The sequence below is a fragment of the Betta splendens genome, chromosome 15 (genome assembly GCF_900634795.4).
Source record: "Betta splendens chromosome 15, fBetSpl5.4, whole genome shotgun sequence".
Lineage (NCBI taxonomy): Eukaryota > Metazoa > Chordata > Actinopteri > Anabantiformes > Osphronemidae > Betta > Betta splendens.
Genome location: NC_040895.2, coordinates 11455956 through 11476691, shown reverse-complemented (window position 1 = coordinate 11476691; position 20736 = coordinate 11455956). Strand labels below are relative to the sequence as shown.

Genomic DNA, 20736 nt, shown 5'->3' with positions numbered 1-20736 from the left:
CTGTGTGTGTGTGTGTGTGTGTGTGTGTGTGTGTGTGTGTGTGTGTGTGTGTGTGTGTGTGTGTGTGTGTGTGTGTGTGTGTGTGTGTGTGTGTGTGTGTGTGTGTGCCCTTTTCTCTACTGTCATTAATGTCCTTGAGATTTATGAGTCGTCTGTATAGTCCATCGCCTTTTGACCTTCTGTGGCAGTAATTGGGAGGTACAGTACGTAGGAAGATGAAGATGTAATCCGGTTAGCAGTGGTGGGAGGCCATTCAGACCGAGGCTGCATAATGTGGGACGGTGTCAGAGTTGCTCTGTTGGTTTTAGGGCTGATTAAGAACAGGCAGACGATTGCAAGAAAGCCGTGACTGATTTATTTGTCTGGAGTAACGGCTTTCATGCTTCATTCGCTCCAATGCTATTTTGCATCTATTAGGTGCTAATAAGTAAATCTGCATGTGTGAAAGAGGAAACAAGACAGTGCAGCCTCTTCTTCCAAAATGTCATTACTTTTGTTCTTCTTTAATGGAAAGGATATTAACTGGAAACAAGATCATTTGGAAAATAAAGGACTGATAAGTCGCTTTCACATTCTCATTCTCTTCCGCTTATAATTCTGTTTTGCCGCCAGCATTACACAAAGAGACCATTCTTGTCTATGCGTGTTATACAGTACACGCATGTGTGTGCACACAGACAAAGGCAGCTCCTGCCTTCAGCCTGATTGATGTCACCTCCCCACTGCCTGGTCGAGGGGCTCTGATGTACAATATGCTGCAGCTTGTGTGTGCCAGAATACTTAATACACACACACACACACACACACACACACACACACACACACACACACACACACACACACACACACACACACACACACACACACACACACACTGCGTGTTTTGGTTAATTCTGGTATAAAACCACGCTGTGCCCTAATCCATGTTAATTACATGCAGGAAACGTGTGTGTGTGTGTGTGTGTGTGTGTGTGTGCGTGTGTGTGTGTGTGTGTGTGTGTGTGTGTGAGACAGCAGGGTTGGGAATGTGGATTTTGCTGCGAGCGTGAGCAGTATTTGCGAGGGTGTTCTAAGCCTTGTTAATTACACAAGAATATATGCCAGAGAGATAGAAAAGAGGGGGCGAGATGGGCGAAGGCGGTGGGTGGGGATCTGTTTGTTCTGCCGTTTCATGAACACAGCCTTCTGACACTTCTAGCAACCCTGCTACACACACACGCTCACGCATGCAATGGGCGAAATTGGGGGAAAAAGGATTCTTGTTGTGATGTAACATCTTCCTGCTGTTTGAGAAGCAAATATGTGTTTCCTTAACGCGGCGTCCGTGGCGCGTTTCATTAGCACACACTGGCTCCTTTCAGTTTTTAATGTGAAGCCCAGTGTTGTGTGAAGGTTGTTCGTTAAACAGTGGGATGGGTTTGACACCACGGCTGAACATCAAGTCACATTTGATGGTAGATTTTCTGCTATTTTTCACTTTTTGGCCCACGAGACCGCATTCATGTGTATATTCATGTGTAGTTTTCTCCACTGTGGAGGCAGGATAATGGTTTGCTGAGCTACCCCCAGAGTCTTTGTGCGGTGGCACACCATTAGTTTACCATGCGCTCGGCAAGATTAAAAAGGAACTGGATCCAAAACGAAGCCCATTGAGATGCAATCAAAACCAACAGTCTGCTGCAGAGGCTCGACAGTACATCTTCCAGGAATATGTCCCAAAACGCATGGCAGAGATGGGTGGAGACGTGGTTAGTCGGATTGAATCCAAACAGAATCCTACAGAGCAATAAAGTTTAGCCGACTTGCGGATCTAATTAGCTCATACAGAATGTGTAAATATGCAGTAAGACCATCAGTTTATACTGCAAACATTTATGCAAATCATTGCTTATTTACACACAAGAGATGCGCTGAAACACTAGTGGTTCTCTACTATTTCTTTACTCACTGCTCTGCTTTGTTCACCATAGATTAATCTATCCTTGCGCATGGAGCCTACACTGATTGCAGCAGTTTCCTCCCCTGCTGAAACCAAGACTAATGCGAGTAGTATGAAGCTAAACAGAACTCCACGTTTCATGCTGATACTTAAACCATTGTGAAAATACAGAGTGATTGGTGCATATTTAAATTCAAATTCTCCCTCTATGGCATCAAATGATTGAAGGAATAACCCAGAGAATTGCAGGTGGAGGAACAGTACCTTTACATGCTGTTTGTAGAGGTCAGTCTCCCCTGTCTCCCCTCCCTTTGGTGTCTCACCCTGCCTTGGACCCACACACGCTCCCGTTCTAGACGCTTATCTCATCGCCTCTAATTCCCAAGTCTCCAGAGAGAAGAGACAATGGGCCGACTTTGTCCCGAGGGGTCTCTAACCATGTCAAGATTTATGTAAAGACACAGTGGAGTCGGCCGGGCTCCATCGCTCATCAATAGCCACCCCCGCAGCAACTCCCTCGCCCACCTCTGTAATCTATCTCCAAGGGTTTTGTCTGGCACCAAGCTCTGGAAAATATCGGCGCGGTCTCCTGTGTCCTGTCTGCACAATTACACCAGGAAAATCCAGGAGTACAAAACGCTGTCCATATAAATGTCATGGGCTTTTTGTGATTTGCTGCAGTCTTTAGAGTGTGACAGGGGCCGAGGGGCGATGGGAAGAATGACAAAGATACAAGTGCAAGTTAAGGTCAGTATTATCAATAGGACACACAGACACACAATGAATCCAGGAGCACAGGCTCTGAGGAAATACTGTTGTGTGAAAAATTCACCTGGCCTCATGGGGAGCTAATGAGGATGACAAATGAGCCATGATGAGAGTTTGGCATCCCTAGTGGTATACACACATACACAAAGCAACATCACAAAAGACAGACGAATGCAGCAGGATGTGGGTGGAACGTAAAGATCTGCTGTACATGGAGAAAAGGAGGACACGCGCGCAAAAAAAAACCAAGAGAAAGCAGTTTGGCTGAGACCGAATTCCTCATCTCTCCCCTCCTGTGTCGCACAGCTCAGCTGCAGCCGTGCGATCGTCCCCGTCCTCCGGAATTATAGCCAGCGCACCTGTGAGCTCACACCCGACGTAGCGACGCAGGATCCGATGTGAGAAACCTGCGCCGAACTGCAAGAACAAGCGAACGGCGACGGTGGAGTCGCAGTGCTTCGCTGATGCCACAACTAATAGATGGTGTCACTCCTCAAACCAGTTCATTGCCCTTGACTCTATGACGTGATGGCTAATAGATTTTGCGGCCAAACATGACTTTGCTTATTTTTTGTTAAACAAAAGAAATTCCAATTCTTATAAATATATTTGCAGTCATCGGTACATTCTGTAGCTACAGTACGTGTTAAGATTTGTAGTCGACCTCTCCCAAAAACCTAGCTGAGGTTGTGGGATCTGGGTCACAGTGTGTGGATGGAGGACGATATCCAACGTGACACCACTTAAAGCCTCTGAGCCAGTGTAGGCGGCGACGTGACTCATTCCTTTAATATGATTGGCTTCTCGGGATGATGGTACGTGTCACGGCACCTGGAGCGCCCAGCGAGCAGCGCGGCTCCGGCTCAGGGAGGATTTGCATGTGTGGCGACGCAGAAGCCGCCGTGTGGCGTTCGCGTGCGTGCGTGCGTGCTGTGACGCTGGATCATCACACTCATGGGAACTAAAAACAGAAAAGGCTTCTTTTACGCCAAGGACTATTAATAATTTCATTAGAGCGTCGCTCTGGCACAAATGTTGACTTAGTGTCCTCTTGCTGCCACGTTTGTGTGTGTGGGAGGTTTAGAAATGAAGGGGGAAGGAAGGAGGAGCGCCATTTAAAGCCAGGACTTGCTGAGGTAACTGTAGTCTGGTCTGGATGCAGACATAGTGATGTGGGTTTGTTCTATAGGTCCTGTATATGCGGCGTCCCAGCAGAGGGCCTGTTACATGACAGCTTTACAAATCACTTTGCTGCTACTGAAAAGTGTGAAAACCACGCAGCCGTGAGGTCACTGCAGTCTGAAGTGCATGATGTCACTGTGTTACGGAGGGAATGGAGAGGTAAATATTTGCTCGAGGTGATAGAGAGAAGTCTTTCATTTTAGTGGCTCCCATGATTTAACCTTTAAACACACCGATTTACTACATTTACACACAGAACGAGGGCGGTCGATCCAGAAAAGGCTGCCGCATCCCTTTTTTTTCTAATTTTAAAATGCTCTGTTTGAATTCTGTGGGTGCATAATTAGATTAATCTTACCTCGTGTGAACTACACATCGCCCTGAAGGGTTTAAGAGGCCTGCTGTCTCACTGCTACAGACTCTGAGCTCCCTCCTCATGCTCTTTTCTCTCCCAGCCCGCCCATGCTCTTCACCTGTGTGCGGCTGGGGGCCGGGGGGCTGACCTGTGCTCTCGGTGGCATCCAGACTCCCCGCTAGCTGCTCCAGGAGTCGCGCCCTGGCTGCGTTCCTGCGGTGTTTCTTGCCCTCGTAGTGCTGCTGGGCCATCAGCGGGTTGTTGAACCAGGCTCCGCACAGGCAGCAGTACTTGCCGGCTTCTCTTCCGCCGTTTCCACCGACCACCGCCATGGGCCAGGGCAGGTCGGGGGGAGGGGGGGGACATGCAGTGGGGTCTTTGGGCAGTGGGGTGGAAGGAGAGGAATCTGGAGGAGACAAGCATGTGGGTTGAATGATGATGAGGAATGTAGAGAAGGAGGAAACATCAATAGCTTTACCTACAGTTGAAGTTTAAAATGTTTTAGGGGCATTATTTTTCATTTGAAATACATTTACATCTAAAGCAGTACAGGTGTAGACTGCTCCAGACTTGAGCATTAAATGGCTGTGGGCCACATCTGTGGAGCATAGATGTGGTTGGGAGGAGGCCATCGTGGCTCTAGGGAGCAGTCGCACGTCCGAACCCCTCGTCTCCTCTGCTCTCATCTCCTCGCCTCGTCTCCATACAAAATGAAAAAGGCAGGAATGGCAGGCTCTCGAGTGACCTGCTACTCATGACATGACACTGGTTACCATGGTGATTGTCCATTAATAGCCAACAGACACTGACATGTCCACAGGACATTGCAGGGAAGACTGTGTACGTGTGTGCGAGTGAGTGTGTGCGTGTGTGTGTGTGCATGAACACGTGGGTGTTTGCTTTATGGATTGACTGTATAAGCCACGCCTGAGAGAGTGTGTGTGTGTGTGTGTGTGTGTTTGCGTGCGTGCATGAATGAAGTTCCAGAACAGGCTGCTTGTTTGTGTAGGTACAGTACAGAGCAGTGCACGCGTTGAGAAATCATCCCTGGTCAAACTGTTTATTTGAACACATGGGGGGTGTTGGGTCCACGGCCAAAACGTGTGAGAGAGCTTCTAATGCCAGATGGCATGTCCAAATGTGCCGATTCTCCGTCTACAGTGTGTCAGTGGCTCCCGAGTCGCACCGACGGTGACTGCTCGGCTACGTCGCGCACACAAAGCCCACTCACACATGCGTTTTAGCCCCTGTGAGTCACGTCGCTTCTTCAGCTTCGCCGGTAACAAACGCAGAGCGTGACCAGTGGCCGCGAGCGCGAGGGCCGTCGCTCCAAGTTGGAGCCCATTGGCTGCTCCCACCTTGGTGTGTTCGCATAGTTACCGTATCTATGGCTGAGCCTCAGCTCGTCTCAACCGGCCGCACCCACTCACGCTGCCTCTGCCCGCGTGCTGCTTTCGCCACATTATCGCCTCACTCGCCAAACTCGGCCCTCGTCTTTCTGCCATTAATCTCCCAAAACGAAGCGGCCCCGAAGTCCCCGGTGCGTCATCCGTCGGCGCCCGGCGTGAGTGAAGCTCTGACAGCTGTGTGGAGCTGCATGAGACACTGATCTTGGCTTGTGTTTTTTTTTCCCTCTTCCTTCCCTGGTTTTCCCTTTTCTTGTCTGATCTCTGCACATTGGAACAGAGGGAGGTGTTTTCGTGTGTGTGTGTGTGTGTGTGTGTGTGTGTGTGTGTGTGTGTGTGTGTGTGTGTGTGTGTGTGTGTGTGTGTGTGTGATGGGTCTCTAGGAATCCTCCAACACGCCTGTAATGTGCCTGCGTGCTGGATGGGAGTGTGTTCCTGCATTGTCCTACACGCCTGTGCTCCTGACACCGTGGATGTGTGTATCTGTGCCAGTGGAGCCTGTCAGCTCGGCTGCACATCCTCCGCGTGGACGCTCATCTGCGAGTGATCATGAAGGCCGCTTTTGACTTTAATCGCTCCTGAAATCCTCGTCCCATCTCTCAGGTCACTCTTCATCTCCTCTCGTGCTCGTTGGCTCCTTTCTTTTCTCCTCCAGGTCCCACTGTCACAAAGCCGCGGAAGCTCGTCCGCAACGCCTTTTAGAGAAGTAGCGCTTTTTTTTTTTCCTTCTCTAAAAGTAGGCCAAAGTTTAGCAAAAGTCACTCAGGGGCTTGATTATAACACTTCATTCTTTAGCAATTGTGTGTTTATAACTTTGTGGATTTTCACTTTGAATCCAATTTGAATCACATTATGTAAAGCTCCCCTGGAGACGCTTCACCAGCACTGACACAAAAAAAGGGAAGTGAATCTTAAACAATCATGAGCGTGAACAAAAACTGACTTGAATTACGAGGAGATTTTTTTCTTCATAATCATGACCCCATTATAAATTAACGCCTCTTGACCTTTAAGGTTGAACTCCCTGGGCCTCTGGTACGTCGCATACTGCACTCTTCTTTACAGGCTGGACATTTTGACAGAAGCATGACTAACGCATTCCCAATCCACTTCAGATAAAAATACCATATAGACGCTTTGAACTTAAAATAGTCCTGTGTCGCTGAAAAGAAGTGGATATCTTTGTTAAATCAGGGTTAGAGATTAGACTCCAGTAGAGCTGTTGATCAGTAAAGGATGTGTGATGAGGCCTGAGGAGCGGTACCTGTGTTGGTGGGGCTGGTTGTGGCCGTGGGCAGCTTCGGAGGCTCCCCGAGCACCAGGCGCACCCTCTTGGCGTGCGTCTTGCCCTGGTAGTGGGACTGGGCCACAATAGCAGAGGTGAAGAACATGTTACACAAAGTACAGCACTTGTTCCTGTCCACCTCGGTCTCTGCACAGTCCTGGAGGAGGGAAAGAAGAGGGGATGGGGGGGAGAGGGGGGGAGATGTGCCGTGAGGTGAAACGCGTCGCAGGGGAGGAGATGGCAGCAAAAGAGGAAGGTGAGAAGGAAGAAAGTGAAGAAAGGAATGAATTTCAAGGAGAGGAGCAGTGGGGAGAAGGTGTGAAAAGCGAAGAAGGCCGACAGGGAGGGTGCACTTTGCACTCGCCGCCCGGGACCTCCTTCACATCCACACACACACACAAAGAGAGGGCCGTTCAAATATTCATCTGTCTCTCTGTCCTGGCATTTCACTACCACCGGTTCATTACCAGCGACGAGGATGGGGAGTCGCTCCCCGCGAGGAGGGGGGGAGGACTCGCACAAGGGCTGTGTGTGACTGACACAAACATTCTGTACAAACACACGCAACCCGCGACAAAGCCAGGTTGAACAGCAGTGAAATGTCCAGTCCACTCGCTCCACTTCCTCCTCCAGCGCTCAGACCTCCACCGTCACACTCCGTCTTCCCCCAGGCTTCTCTCTCTCTCTCTCTCTCTCTCTCTCTCGCACGTCTCCCTTTCGTTTGCTCGCTGCTTCCATCCCTCCTCTCCCCCGGCCCGGGCGTCAAGCTGGGGCGGAGGAGAGGAGGCTCGGCCGCGGCGAGAGCGATGACAATAATAGAGAGGCGTGTGCTGCGTCCTGTGTATGTGTGTGTGTGTGTGCCCGTGTGTGTGTGTGTGCGCGTGCACGAGTGTGTGTCTCGTGTCAGCCCTGGTTAGCGTCAGCAGCAGAGGATGTGAGAGTTAAGGACACCTTTACCTTCCAGGCTTAGCTTTGTCTCTCAGCTGTCCTGTCTCTCTCTCTCTCTCTCTCTCTCTCTCTCTCTCTCTCTCTCTCTCTCTCTCCCTTCCTTCCCTCATCCTCTTTCCTCCCTCACCCTCTTGTTGCCTCTCCTTCACTCTCAGCTCTTCCTCTCTGCGTCCTCCCTCCCTCTGGGCACCAGTCTCAGTGACTCTGTGTGTGTTGTGAGATGAAATATTTATCTGTATTGGCAGTGCCTCACGACCGCCCCCTCCCGCCCCCCACTCCCCCCGCCTCACATCCTCTCCTCCCCCATGTTTGCCCATGCTGTGATGATGTTAAAGGCTCCCTCTGAACTGTCCCAGACCTCCCCCTCTTTAGTTTCCTTCTCCTCCTCAGTCGCTACAAATTCAAATCATTGTGCTCGGTGTGTGCGTGGAGCAAAGCCTCCTGCTGCCAAAAGAGGGCAAAGCAAAGCAAAGTGTGTTGCCTGCTTGCTTGTGACTAAGTGTGTTTGTACGTGATGTAAAATCAGCTTATTTATATCTAGCTCATTATCTTAATTCATGATTGGGAGACGCTGCCCATGAAGATGAGTCTTTTGCTCTTCCTCTGTGCTCGCTGGAAGTTTTTCCCCTTTTCATTCTCTCTCTCTCTCTCTCTCTCTCTCTCTCTCTCTCTCTCTCTCTCTCTCTCTCTCTCTCTCTCTCTCTCTCTCTCTCTCTCTCTCTCTCTCTCTCTCACCAACATCTCGCCCTCATTAGCATCTCTCCTTGTTCTGTTCCAGCTAATGTGCTCCTCCTCTCGTGTCCTTCAACCCATTGTTCTCTCCCTCCACTTTTTCCCCCCTCTCCTGCTTCCTCCGCTCCTTCCTTCCCATGGGCAAAGCTGCGGAAATCTTATTCGGCCCAAATCTTGTAGTACACGAGCACCGTAAACTGCAGCGGCCGCGCGGATCCGTGAACCGAGGTCAGCGACGTTGACTGACTGTGACGACCTGCTGCGGTGTCACCAAAAGTAAGAGACCGAGCGTGAGCGCGACGCTCCGAGAAGCGTCTCTCCTCGTCTTTCAGGAGATGATAGACGTTACACCAGGGATTCGGTGACAGCGCAGGCAAAGTTCTAAACAGACTTAAGCATGTGTGGGTGACTGACATATGAATAATTGTCGGCTCGTTACAGCTGTCACTCTCCCAACCCACTTTAAAGAATAAACAGCATCGCTAACGCGCTGTTTTCCTCCGCCGTCTGTCTCTGCAGAAAGTCATCAACCTTTCCGTTTCTTCGTTCCCGATTTCTTGCCTCTCCTACCTGTCGCACGGCAGGTTCGCGTGCGACCCAATTATCGCGTGTGTCTCCCAGCTTGTGTGCGCAAATGCGGCATGTATGTCTCGCAGCGATGCTTGTAGTGTTTGGATGGCTTCATCGTGCTCATGCACCTAACAATAGATTCCTAATTAGCCATGTTTATCTGCTAGGCCTTCTGTTTGCGTTCTCTTCTCTCCTCCTCAGTTCTCCCTGTGCTCTGTGTCGAGGCGCTGAGGGAAACATTGCTATATATATACATATATATGTACGTGGAGCAGCACAGGGAAGCAGACGCTCTCATTTGGAGTTTGAAGAAGCGCTGAAAGTGTAAATTGAAAGGAGAGACCGTGCAAATACAGTGTTGGAGGAGGACCAAACACAATGGCAACGAGCATTTTGTTGTCTCTTGCCCTTTGCACAGCTGGAGACTAGGAAGAAAAACCTAGAAGGTTTGATGCATTTTTCCCCTAAACCTACACAGAGATATAGAAACCTCAAGGCACCGCACTTTTTTTACTGTGCAGACATTGACCTTTTCATTCACTGCAAATACTTGTGCTCCCATTGGACTGCAGCACGTCAATCAGGGCGCGAGCACCAGTGCAAAGACGGTGAGAGGGGGAGCGCAGAAGGGACGGAACAGATTGAACGGGGAGAATTTCCTTTTCTCCGGAGAGACGTTGGTCTTACATCGCTTTTCCAGCATTGTCAGATAATCCATGTAGCGTCGCTGAGTGAAAGGTTATGAACAAAGTGATATTGCTCGCAGCATGTTACAGTACGGCAGATGAGACGTGTGTGTTTCTGTGTGTGTGTGTCTGTGTGTGTGTGTCTGTGTGTGTGTGTGTGCGCGCGGTTCTTCTGTTTGTGTGTATTCGGTGCCCCATATGAGGTGAACGCCATCAGGGACTGAGTCACGTCTTATTCGCTTAGGGAGACAGATGGAGTCTATAGTATATGTCAGTGTGTGTGTGTGTCCACCCATGTGTCCTTGACGCTGTCTGCGCTGCTGCCCATGTGCATCACCGCTTTGCTCTTTGATTAAGCTACAGGATGTAATGGCATTCTTTTAGTAGGAATGTGATTCCTCCATCTTTGCATGGGGAGCTGCTGTCAGGCTGGAGCTTAATGACCAGCAGCGTGGCCGGGCGGCAGAGCAGAGCTATTCCTGTAAGAACTCACCCTTCTATCTATTTAATGGCCGCTGCTTTCTGCTTGTCAGGTAAGTTTTGTAGCTTATTATTTATTGTAATTTCCTAAAAGCAATATCTGAATACCTAGGTGGAGCGTAATGGAGCACAGAGACCCTATTAGTACATAGACATAGTTTATAGCAGCAATTGCCAATTCTATTTAAATTCTGCAAATCAGAAATGTTTGCTTCATTTTTCACTGTCATTCATCAGAACTGAATCCGATGAATGTGCTCCATTATCACTGCACCCTTGTAGCAGGTATTGTGCCTCACACCTGGGTAACTATGCTGATGGGCTCATAAGTCTTACACATGAATCAGAGAAGTGGTGTGGGGATGTGACTGAACAGCGTCGGGTCAAACGCCCTCATGGACACGGGGAAGGTGGGCTTAGTGGAGGGTAATGCCACCGAGTCCTAGTGTGGCCTACCATCAAAGAGCATCAGTGAATCAACCGGAGTGGTTGAAAGCAGTAATCGCCTGCCGCTTTGTACGTTCGACTGGAAGAAAATGTGACCACACCAGATAACTCTCGTCCCACAGAGATGTTCAGGCGCCCCCGTATTTAACAGCGTTAATCCAGATCCGTCGTCGTGCTCCAGCCCTGCTGGATTATATTTATGGAAAGTAACCTTTAATCTGTTACCTTTGAAGTTGTTTGCTCACAGTGTCAGGATTTCATGATTTGCGTTGCTAATGTCTCTGCCTGAAGTCATACATAATAGACAACGCTGAGTTCTAATTCCTGTCAGTGGAGCGTACAGTAGGAGGTAATGGCTGTAACTGGCCCTGCACTGGTCTGAGGCCTTGGCTGTGGTCATGCCCGGGTTTTGGAGATGCTCCCCCACCTCCCCCTCTTCCCCTCTCACATTCTGCCACAACTGGATTTGTCTGTTGGTTTGAGAAGCTTGATTTTTCCACCAGCTGTGTCCTCGAAAGTGCAGGCTGGATGCTTCCCGTGTGTTTATATGTGCATTAGGCCACGTGGGATTTACAGGCCTGCGAGATAAATGGGACACGCACTGTCACAGCAGTCTATTACAACACGTTCACAGTTCTCCACTTATACACACATACTGAGCAAAGAAACGAACACAAACGCGCCAAGTCCTTAGTAACAATCACAATTCATAGCAAAATAGGGATTATGTTGACATTCTGACAGTTCACTGTAGAAGAGTTCCTTTTGAAATCTACAATACTGTACCAATGAGCCACCTACAGTACACACACATGCACACGCAGACATACAAACATTAGTAATGCACTGACCTCCCTAGCCATGGCCTGCAGTAGGCAGATATAAAGCCGCTTGGCGGCAGCTGCTTCCACTAAACCTTACCAGAAAGACCACAGCTAAGGCATAAGCTCTCCTGGGAGAATTATAGCACACAACAGATCAAACAAATATTCCCTTGAGCAATTGGCTGCAGTGACCAAGCCTGAGAGTGTAGAGGCCCTAGTGAAGGATTATGCTGAGCAGAATCAGCTTGTTATCATCTACATACGTGGAAAGAAAGCGCCACATATTCACACATTTCAGCAGCAGATACTGTATCTGCCAAATGAGACGCAGCGAGTGAGAACGTACTGGATTATCTGGCCTCAGCCTCTTGGAAGGCGGTCCTCCGTCCTCAGGGTGAAGCATGTAGAACAGACGTACCTTGTTGGCATGTTTTTTACTCTGAGGAAGGAAAAAGAAAGCGTCAGACACTGAAGTGAGTTTTATCGGAGCCATGTGGGACCGTCGGTCCACCTTGGCAACTCCCTCCCAGCTTTTATCTGGGTTCCAGCTGACGGTGCTATCAGACATTTTGCCCTCGGCCCGGTGACTAATGGCCTGGGCCAGCTTAGCTGAGTACAGTAAGTAGTTAAATATGGAGGTGATGAGGGATTCGAGACTGCTTTTCTTACTTAGCTCACGTTGAATAAAAAGGAATTGTTTTGAAGGTTTAAATCTCATACGTATTATTGTATTAATATTTATTGGTACTCACAGTACTAAAAGATACCAGTAAGTGTATAAAGGAAGCTAACCTTCATGTATTATTATCTGCAAGGTACACTGAGGATAATTTAAAGGAGAAAAAATGTCAAATCTGAAAACCAGACTGCAGATGGAGTTAATTAAAGTGGAAGAGAATCAAATGGCATATTATGGATGAGATTTAGTGTATCATGGCTAAAGATCACACACTGCGAGAGCGTAGGACACCGAAGCACTCTTCTCGCTGCTCCAGTGCTTAGATTGAATCCTCTGGCCCCAGGATAACGTCCTCCTCCCTCTACCTCACATGCCTCCTCGCCTGACAACTTTGATACATTTTGTCAGAGGTTGTGTGTGTTTGTGTGTCCGGCCCTATACTCATCTTTGTACTGCAGGTGTATATCTCATGTAAGTGGTGGCTCTGGGAGATGGCCCCAAAGTGGGACCCTGTGACGCCATGGTTACCTGCGCACTGACCCTCAATGCCCACCACTCCCTAATGGACAATGTGTGTTTTCCTCTCTCCCTCTTTTCAGTTGGGAGTGTCCGATCAAGTTGGGACTGATGACAACTGAAAATGCCACAGCATCCTCTAGAAGGTATCTAAACCCTAGAAACATATTTAAATGTGTAGCACTGACGTTTCTGAACAGTTTGACCATGGATTATGAGCCAGTATATGTCAGTCACCCGTACTAAAATAACAGCTACTTTGCTATAATTGTAAAACTGTTAATGTAGACGTGAAGACTTTCACTGTATCTGAGGCCTCCAAAAGCTTCCCCACTTCCTGAATAGCTCCCATGCTCGTGTTTGGGTCTCACTGACCTACTGACCTTTATAGTTTTGCCCCTTGGGATGTACCGTACAGCACATTAACCTACAGTCGCCTGTACGTTTATCTGCACAACTTACATCTGTGTGTTTTATCAGGTTCACGTTAAGAGGCTGTTTATTAAAGTGCTCCTGGTACAGTATGCGTGCAAACCCGTGCACACTGTTGTTGTCCTTGCCTAATTCTTTCTAGTTAACGGCCTTGTCCTCATTAGTTTCCTTGTTAATCCCAATTGTGCCTTCTAATCAAGGGTAACCTCAATGCAGTTCATTTAGGCACGTGCGCCCGTGTCTGTGCACACACATACACACACACACATGCATCCGGGTTAAATAATGCACAGTGCTGATTATTTAATGGCCATTCATTAAATTACTCTTAGGGAATCTGCTGAGAGGTAGACTACATTAAAACAAAAGAGTGAGTGTGTGTGTGTGTGTGTGTGTGTGTGTGTGTGTGTGTGTGTGTATCTGTGCCAGTGACTAACATTACCATGCTGCATTAAGTCTATGTATAATGGATGAGCACTGTTTGAACGCCACAAGCACAAATTGGTACAAATCAGGCTGATGCAAAGTGTGCGATGCATAAATCTGTCTGTCAAAGCACAACCGTATTCCTACTTTTGCTCCCGGTTTGGCCCAACTTCCTCTCGTGTCCCTCTACTCGCATTGTGTTCAGTGAAGCCAAAGACGACAGAGACGGACCAGTGGTGAACAGAGCCGGACTCACCTCGTAGTGAGCGGTGCGCTGTGACTCGGAGATGAGCTGGGCGTTGCAGATGTTACAGTAGCTCTCTGTGAACAAGCCTCCGTCCACGACGCCCGCAGACTTCATCTTCATCTGGGACTGCACAGATACGCACATATGAGCATGGTTGCAGTGCAGAATGGAATGCCGGTGAACCTTGCAGTGGGTGCTGGAGGTGCATGCATCCCAACTTGGTTTAGAAACCGCTTCCTTCGACGTGACAAATTCGTTGTGACAGTTCAGCCCAAAATATGCTGATTCTCACCGTCAGTACATTTGCTCATGGATGATTTTGGCTCCGGTCTTTGAAACAATGGCCTGAGGCTCTGACTTGGGTTTATGCTTTTTACTTAGCAAAAACTTTTATGAAACGTTCAAAAAAATCTGCACTCAAAACTAACTTAAATGTAGTCCATAACCCTTTCAATGTGTTATGTGATTGACATAATAACATATGAATAACAATCACAAAGACGGATTGCACAGTTCTGTTAAAATCTGCATAAACCAATAATTTTTGAATATTGGGAGGAAATGATGATGCCAAATGATGTTCAGGAAACAGTACAGCTAAGAGCAACTATGTTAAGGATTCTAGTCTCTGAAGTAAACTCTTAAAAAGTCTCCAGCTAGATTCCCTAGTGATGAGCTCTGTGTTCAAACATTGTCAGTGCTTGGTTTGTCCAGCCAGTGTGAGATCTTAGTGTTCCAGCGGTTGTCATGACTCTGGCTTTTTAACAACCTGGCAGCTGTGTTTTCTTTCACTTTTATTCTGAGCACCACAATAGAAAATGGTTTAATGACGTGCTCTGGGGTCTCGCCTTCAAATTTTCCATTCTCTTCATTATGTTGTGCCCTGTAGGCGCTGCGCTGACAGGGCTGGGGGTGAGTAACGGGTCTGCGGGGAGCGGTCCAGGAACATCAACCATTAAACTGGATGAGCTACTCGCCCCAAGGAAGAGCGCTTGCAGGGACAAAGTGTTTCATAGCCCGCCATACATGGACGCCTCAGAGGTCAGCCCCCGGAGCTTAGAACAAATGGGGCCTTTTATCTGGCATGATATCACAAGAATTGCAAGGTTAGTGATGAGATCAGAGAAAATCTCCTTCATGTGTCAGCAGGGATAACTAGTGACAGGAATGACTTTTCTTTATCTCCAGCGCAGTGTGTAATTACCTTTTGTCCAATGCACTCGTACACATAAACACACACACCTTCACACAGCACTGCTAATTACAGCGGTCTGAACCGTCCACTTAACAGCTGACATGCTGCATTGTCACTCTCCATTATCTAATTGAACTTGCAGTATAGCCCGACCCACACACATTAAAATCAAACAACGCTGCAAATGCATTCAGTTTAGCAACAGACCCCAGCATCACGTTGATTGGTGCTTAGTAAGTCAAATGCGTCTGGTTTATTAATTATAAAATGTCACTGATGACAAGATGGAGGCTTGTTTTGTCTTGAGCCAGGGGCACATTATTCTCTCCACAATGTAAAGGGTCTCATGAGATGGAACGTTTTTGCAAACTGACATAATAAATGTGCCATCATCCAAGTTTTGTAGCATAAAAAAGACCTTGGTCTGTCCATCTGGACGTCAGCCATGCAGAAGCGACTCTATCTTTTAATCTTCCAGCTAATTAAAAGTGATTGTGACGGCAGAAATATCCTTATCTTCCTAATATCTCTATTACCTCTGATTATTACATGCAAGATGGGAGATGCAGACTAATTAATAGAGGCAATCTGTTGGTGAGATTAATGGAATAGCCAATGGAGCAGAAAGATGGAGCGACAGATAGTGGGGAAAAGATTAAAGAGGGAGGAAAAAGAGCGGAAACGAGGAGGGGAAAAATAAAGCATGCGAAGGGAATGTAGGAGTTACGGTGCTGTTTACCAGAGTCACAGGTTATTTTATGTAACCGGCGGTGATGGATACAGTACGCGTATATATTGCTGGATGGATGAGCAAGTTTTAAACGCTTCTGAAACCCTCATTGTCTCATATGAAAAGAGATATTTCCACTAAGGTTTGAGACGTTGTCTGTTCATAGGGAAACGCGGTTCAGTCAAGCAAAAGACAGGATCAGTGTTTTCAAACCCTCTGCCTCTAGGTTGGAGTTTTATCGGTGCCCATTGCTGCTAATGGTCACATTACAGCTCTGCCACATAATAATCATAAGTCTCTTCCCATTTGAGCAAGCTGTTTTTTTTCAAGGTTAAGACTGCATCTGCATATAGACTGACAGAAACAATTCAGACAGCGTGAATGTGTGTATACTTATGTTTGTATGTATATTATAACAGTTAAAGCGAGGGAAGTGACAAACAGCAACTCAGTAAAAATGGAACACTTTGACACAGAATTGCAAACACAAAATGAGTCCTAGCAGGGGTATGAAAAGCCCGAGGCATCTTAGGAGAGAATGAACCCTAAGAGGATTCTCTTTTCAGACCCCATCAAGTATTTAACGTAGATGTGAACTCTGAGCCCTCCCTGGATTCTCAGCCTCTGGCCCACTGTTCGTTAAAACGCTGCCATTGCATTCTCTGTGACTTTTAGTACTTTTCTAATAAATGCTGCCAGTCATGCCGCTTTTCATCCATCCGGGTGTAGAATATTAATTAAGCTGCAATATTACTAATATAAATGAGAGGCCCATTGTACCCGCAGATATGGAACATATAATCTTAACCACAGCAAGGAACAGCAGAGACTTCTTACAAATGTCATTTGCTCGGCTGAAAAATACCATTACTGGTGAAATTTATACTGTGAATGAACGAGTGAAAGACAGAGGACAACAGAGAAATGGAAGCCGAGGGATAAACAGAGAGGAAAACGGCAGGTGGTCACAGTGGCAGGGCCTCTTTTAAGTCTCCTCCTTTCCCCACTCTTGCCTCAGTCTGTCCATTTCTGCTACATCAGGAGGTGTCGGCGCTGAAATGGAATAATTTGCCCTCCTTTCCTATTTATTATATACAGTAGACCTACAGTAGATGAAATAAAGTGCTGCTCTGATGCACACAATGGGATAGTGACATCAGCTGTGAGCCTAATGACCTGTCTAATGAGTCACCGGTGGGTATAGGAAAAGAAAAGGTTCCAGGGTTAAGAATATGGAACCATACATCACAAAGGGACATGACTGTGTGACTTTGATGTAACACACTGGTCTACGTTGGGTAATGTCATCTTTTAGAACACAGCCTTCCCTTCGACTGCCCCCCTTTCCCTCCTCAGCAGTGGAAGGTGCTAGACTGAGGGAATGTAGTCTTCAAAGAGCTGGAGTCAGTGCCTGAATCCAAATTCACACTCACACTGTACTTGCACTGGAGATGTTTGCTTTGTACTGTTCCGGCAACAAAACTGCAAGCTACAAACATATACGAACTCAAATATCGCCATGGTACAAATACACACGTCTCGCTGTAGAATGCAGAACTAAAGTGTGACACAAATACGGGATTAGAGTTTGTGTTTGTTTTCTGTTGTTCATTTCCACGCAGTCAAAACGAGAGAGGAGAAGGACAAGGTCAGGGCAGCACTCCTCAACCCGGGGCTGTGTGTGTGTGTCGTGTTATTACTCCGTCTTTTATTTGCTCAATGCTTGTTGTGGCCCAAATACCATTTTGGACATTTTTGTCTCATTTTTGTTATGCACGGCAAACACACGGAGTGCCTCTCATGTCTGCCTCTCTTTCCCTCTGCCCCACTTCCACCTCCTTTCTCTCCCAGTGGGGAAAATATGGCCTTGCGGGCAGGGATTACTCATTTGTAGGCTAGACTTACCTACTCTTGGGGAAGAAGATAAGATACATGAATATGCACATTACTACTGAAGAAATGCAATGCTCATTGAAATTAGACACACTCAATCTCATGAGGGGATATATTTGAAATATTTAAGAAGGATGTACTATATGAAAAGAAATATCCTAGTGACGTGTACTGTATTGATAAAGACAAACCAGACCTGTGATGCATTCAGAGCATCAAGGTTTACATCTCATGTGGCCTGAATGTGATTTGATTTATGGCTAAAATTACTGATTTATTCTAAATATTCATTCTATTTTGAAATGCAGCTGCTGCTTCTTATGTAGTTATTCAGCTCTGTTTAAAGCACTTTGATTTTGCTTCAGAAATATTCACATATACCTTCAATTCATCAGCTACTTTCAGCTATGTTTTAAATGTTTCTGCAATTCTTGTTAAATATATTCAGCATCACAGCAATCGGTGTGATTCTTCAGGAAATGCTTTATCTAGTTGATACTTGGAACCACTGTGTGCTTCTTGCTGACTGAAATGTGTCTATTGCTAAGTACTAAAAAAACAAGTAAACAAGACAAATTTCGTTTTAATTAAAAGCTTAAAAAAGCCATTAAATGTCCATCAGGAGATAAATGAGATTGAACAGGGAGTCCTCAGTAGAGCTCTCTCAGGGCACAGCAGTTTGTAAGGCAAAGAATCTATTAGTCACCTCTGTTTCTCTCATTCCTGTAGACTTTAGAACCTCTCTGTCTTTATACGACCTTTTCATTCGTGAGGGTAGTTTCGTTCTTTTATCTGTGAAAAAACGTCTCTCTGGGCCATTAGATGTTAATGCTATTAATGGCAAATCTACTGCTTTAGGCCACAATATGGATTCATTAGAGGGTGAAAGAAGACTATTATCCCGGGCAAAGTTAACTTTTCCCACTTTAACCGAGCACATCTCTGCCTCCCTGTGTCGATCTGAATGTGTGCATGTTTTCAGTAACAGACTTTTAGGCGCACTGAGTTAATGGGGGGAGGCAAAAGGCAGGCTGAAGTTTAAAACGGGGGTTGTTATGTTACTGTAACATATGGGGGATGTTATGCTAGATGGCAACAAAACTGCTGGGGTCTGTCTGTTCAATTAACAACTAATTGCATTGTTTTTAAACTCTGGCACATTTCATCCAAGTGTTCTCATCCTCTTTGGGGAAACTTTCCTGCCAAGGTTTTCATCTTAAGATTTTCCTCTTTAGGCTAAAAGGCTACAGTAACAATGCCTTGATTTCTGCTCAGAAAACCTTCAGTGCCAAATGTATTAGACCGGAGTCTGTATCCAACTCAAGGCTTAGTGTGAGAATGCAACAAAGCAAAATGTAATCAATCAAAATCATTAGCATAGTGAGTTTAACTGGTCATCTTAGTTTAATGCACAGACCAGTAGATACTCACCAGAGCCATGTCCAATCAAGAACTGCAACACAGATCTGCTTACTGTATGAGAGACATCTGTTGCAAATCATAAATGCAATGAAACATAACCAGTAAAACTAATCAGGCATAAAATTGCAAAAATTGGAACAACCACAATGGCACAAACCAAATGATGCATCCCTCAATCCTCTCACTCTGTCTGTGTCATCAAGGAGCTGCTCTGATTGCAAACAGGTAATCTGCACTGCAACAATTTCCTCTAATCAGCAAAGCAAGCCGCTTGTTTGTATCCAAAAGGCTGGAGAAACACAAATATAACGTAATTTATTAGAAAATGCGCCTTTTTACTGCAGAGCTGGTGATTTAACTATGAAGCAGGTGTAAAAATAGTTTCAGAACAATCCAGAGAGTTGATGATGTAATTCCGTCCTGTGGGACGTGTGCACAATTATTCTTGGTATCGCATGTGTGTCTGTGTTTAAGTGTCTATGAGCATGTCTGTTAGTTGGGGTAAATGTGAGCTTCCATGCCTGCAGGGATGCCCTCCACAAGCCAGAGGGTGAAAACTGCTTATTAATGCACCTTTTGTGCAAGGTGTGAGAGTAATGGCACACACACACACACACACACACACACACACACACACACACACACACACACACACACACACACACACACACACACACACACACTCTGTATGAAATCTAATAAATCCACTTGATTTCTTTGCCCCGTTGCATAAGTCCCTGTTCAACTTGGCTGGAATAGTTACGTAGGTCAAGGTCAGTGTTAATGTAAAATAAGTGATCATTGGGGCTGTTTTTAGGCTGTGCTGGATCGGGGTTTCCATTATGATGATTGATTGTGCTTAACTCTCGCGCTGCGGGGAATTTTGCCCCGTTTGGCAGTAGCACATTGTGAGAAGATCGACTTGGAGCTTTTGGACTGAGGCTTGCTTAGACCTTGAGTGTGTGTTAGAGAACAGGGCTTACAGCGAACTGGAAGCGCAAGAACAAGAAAACAATCAATGGCATTGATCGCGGCTGTCAACACACCATCAGACAACCAGCAAAAACGCTTTTGAAACTATTTTAGGTGAGTTTTTTTTAGCGTAAAATCAGTCTATTCAAATAATAAATTAGAAGACTTGGACTAAACCACAGTCAGAGGAGTGAATAAAGAAGAAAATAACAGTATTCACCCACATACCACCCTATAAATTACTGCCTGTTGCAGTCATGTGAACTCTGCTTCCTTTCCTGTTTGCTTCACACAATATATTGTACAGAATGAGTTTGATAAGGGATTTGAAGATGAAAGGCGGTGTTTGTTTATTCTCTCCCTCGGAAATATTTCCATGAAAAAAAGCAAAATGAGGCCAAAAGCCTTTACACATACAGCAATGCTTCTGCAATGGGGGAGCTCCCTCTTCGTTATGTGGTTTCCATCCACAGAAGCAGCATGCGATGATCCAAAACAGCATACTGCACTATGCAAATTATCATCAGACAGACATGCACACAAAAGGAAAAACGCTATTGATATGTATGAGCTGAGACCACATGCTGTGCGGGTGCACACAC

The 20736-nt window shown here is 46.5% G+C and overlaps 1 protein-coding gene and 1 long non-coding RNA gene across 2 annotated transcripts in view; one reads left to right on the top strand and one right to left on the bottom strand.

The window, feature by feature from the left end:
- Positions 1 to 20736, top strand: part of LOC114870645 (uncharacterized) — a 66339-nt gene that overhangs the window by 28451 nt on the left and 17152 nt on the right. The window contains exons 3-4 of the long non-coding RNA XR_005898696.2: positions 12901 to 12963; positions 14812 to 15028. This is a non-coding gene — a long non-coding RNA (uncharacterized LOC114870645). The remainder of the gene's footprint in view (positions 1 to 12900; positions 12964 to 14811; positions 15029 to 20736) is intronic.
- The window catches only part of zgc:171482 (zinc finger protein), a 33060-nt gene that overhangs the window by 8767 nt on the left and 3557 nt on the right, over positions 1 to 20736 (bottom strand). The window contains exons 2-5 of the mRNA XM_029175562.3: positions 13932 to 14048; positions 11969 to 12061; positions 6915 to 7092; positions 4393 to 4650 (exon numbers count right to left, since the gene is read on the bottom strand). Of these exons, the coding sequence (XP_029031395.1) occupies positions 4393 to 4650; positions 6915 to 7092; positions 11969 to 12061; positions 13932 to 14042 (640 nt within the window). The 5' untranslated portion in view covers positions 14043 to 14048. The remainder of the gene's footprint in view (positions 1 to 4392; positions 4651 to 6914; positions 7093 to 11968; positions 12062 to 13931; positions 14049 to 20736) is intronic.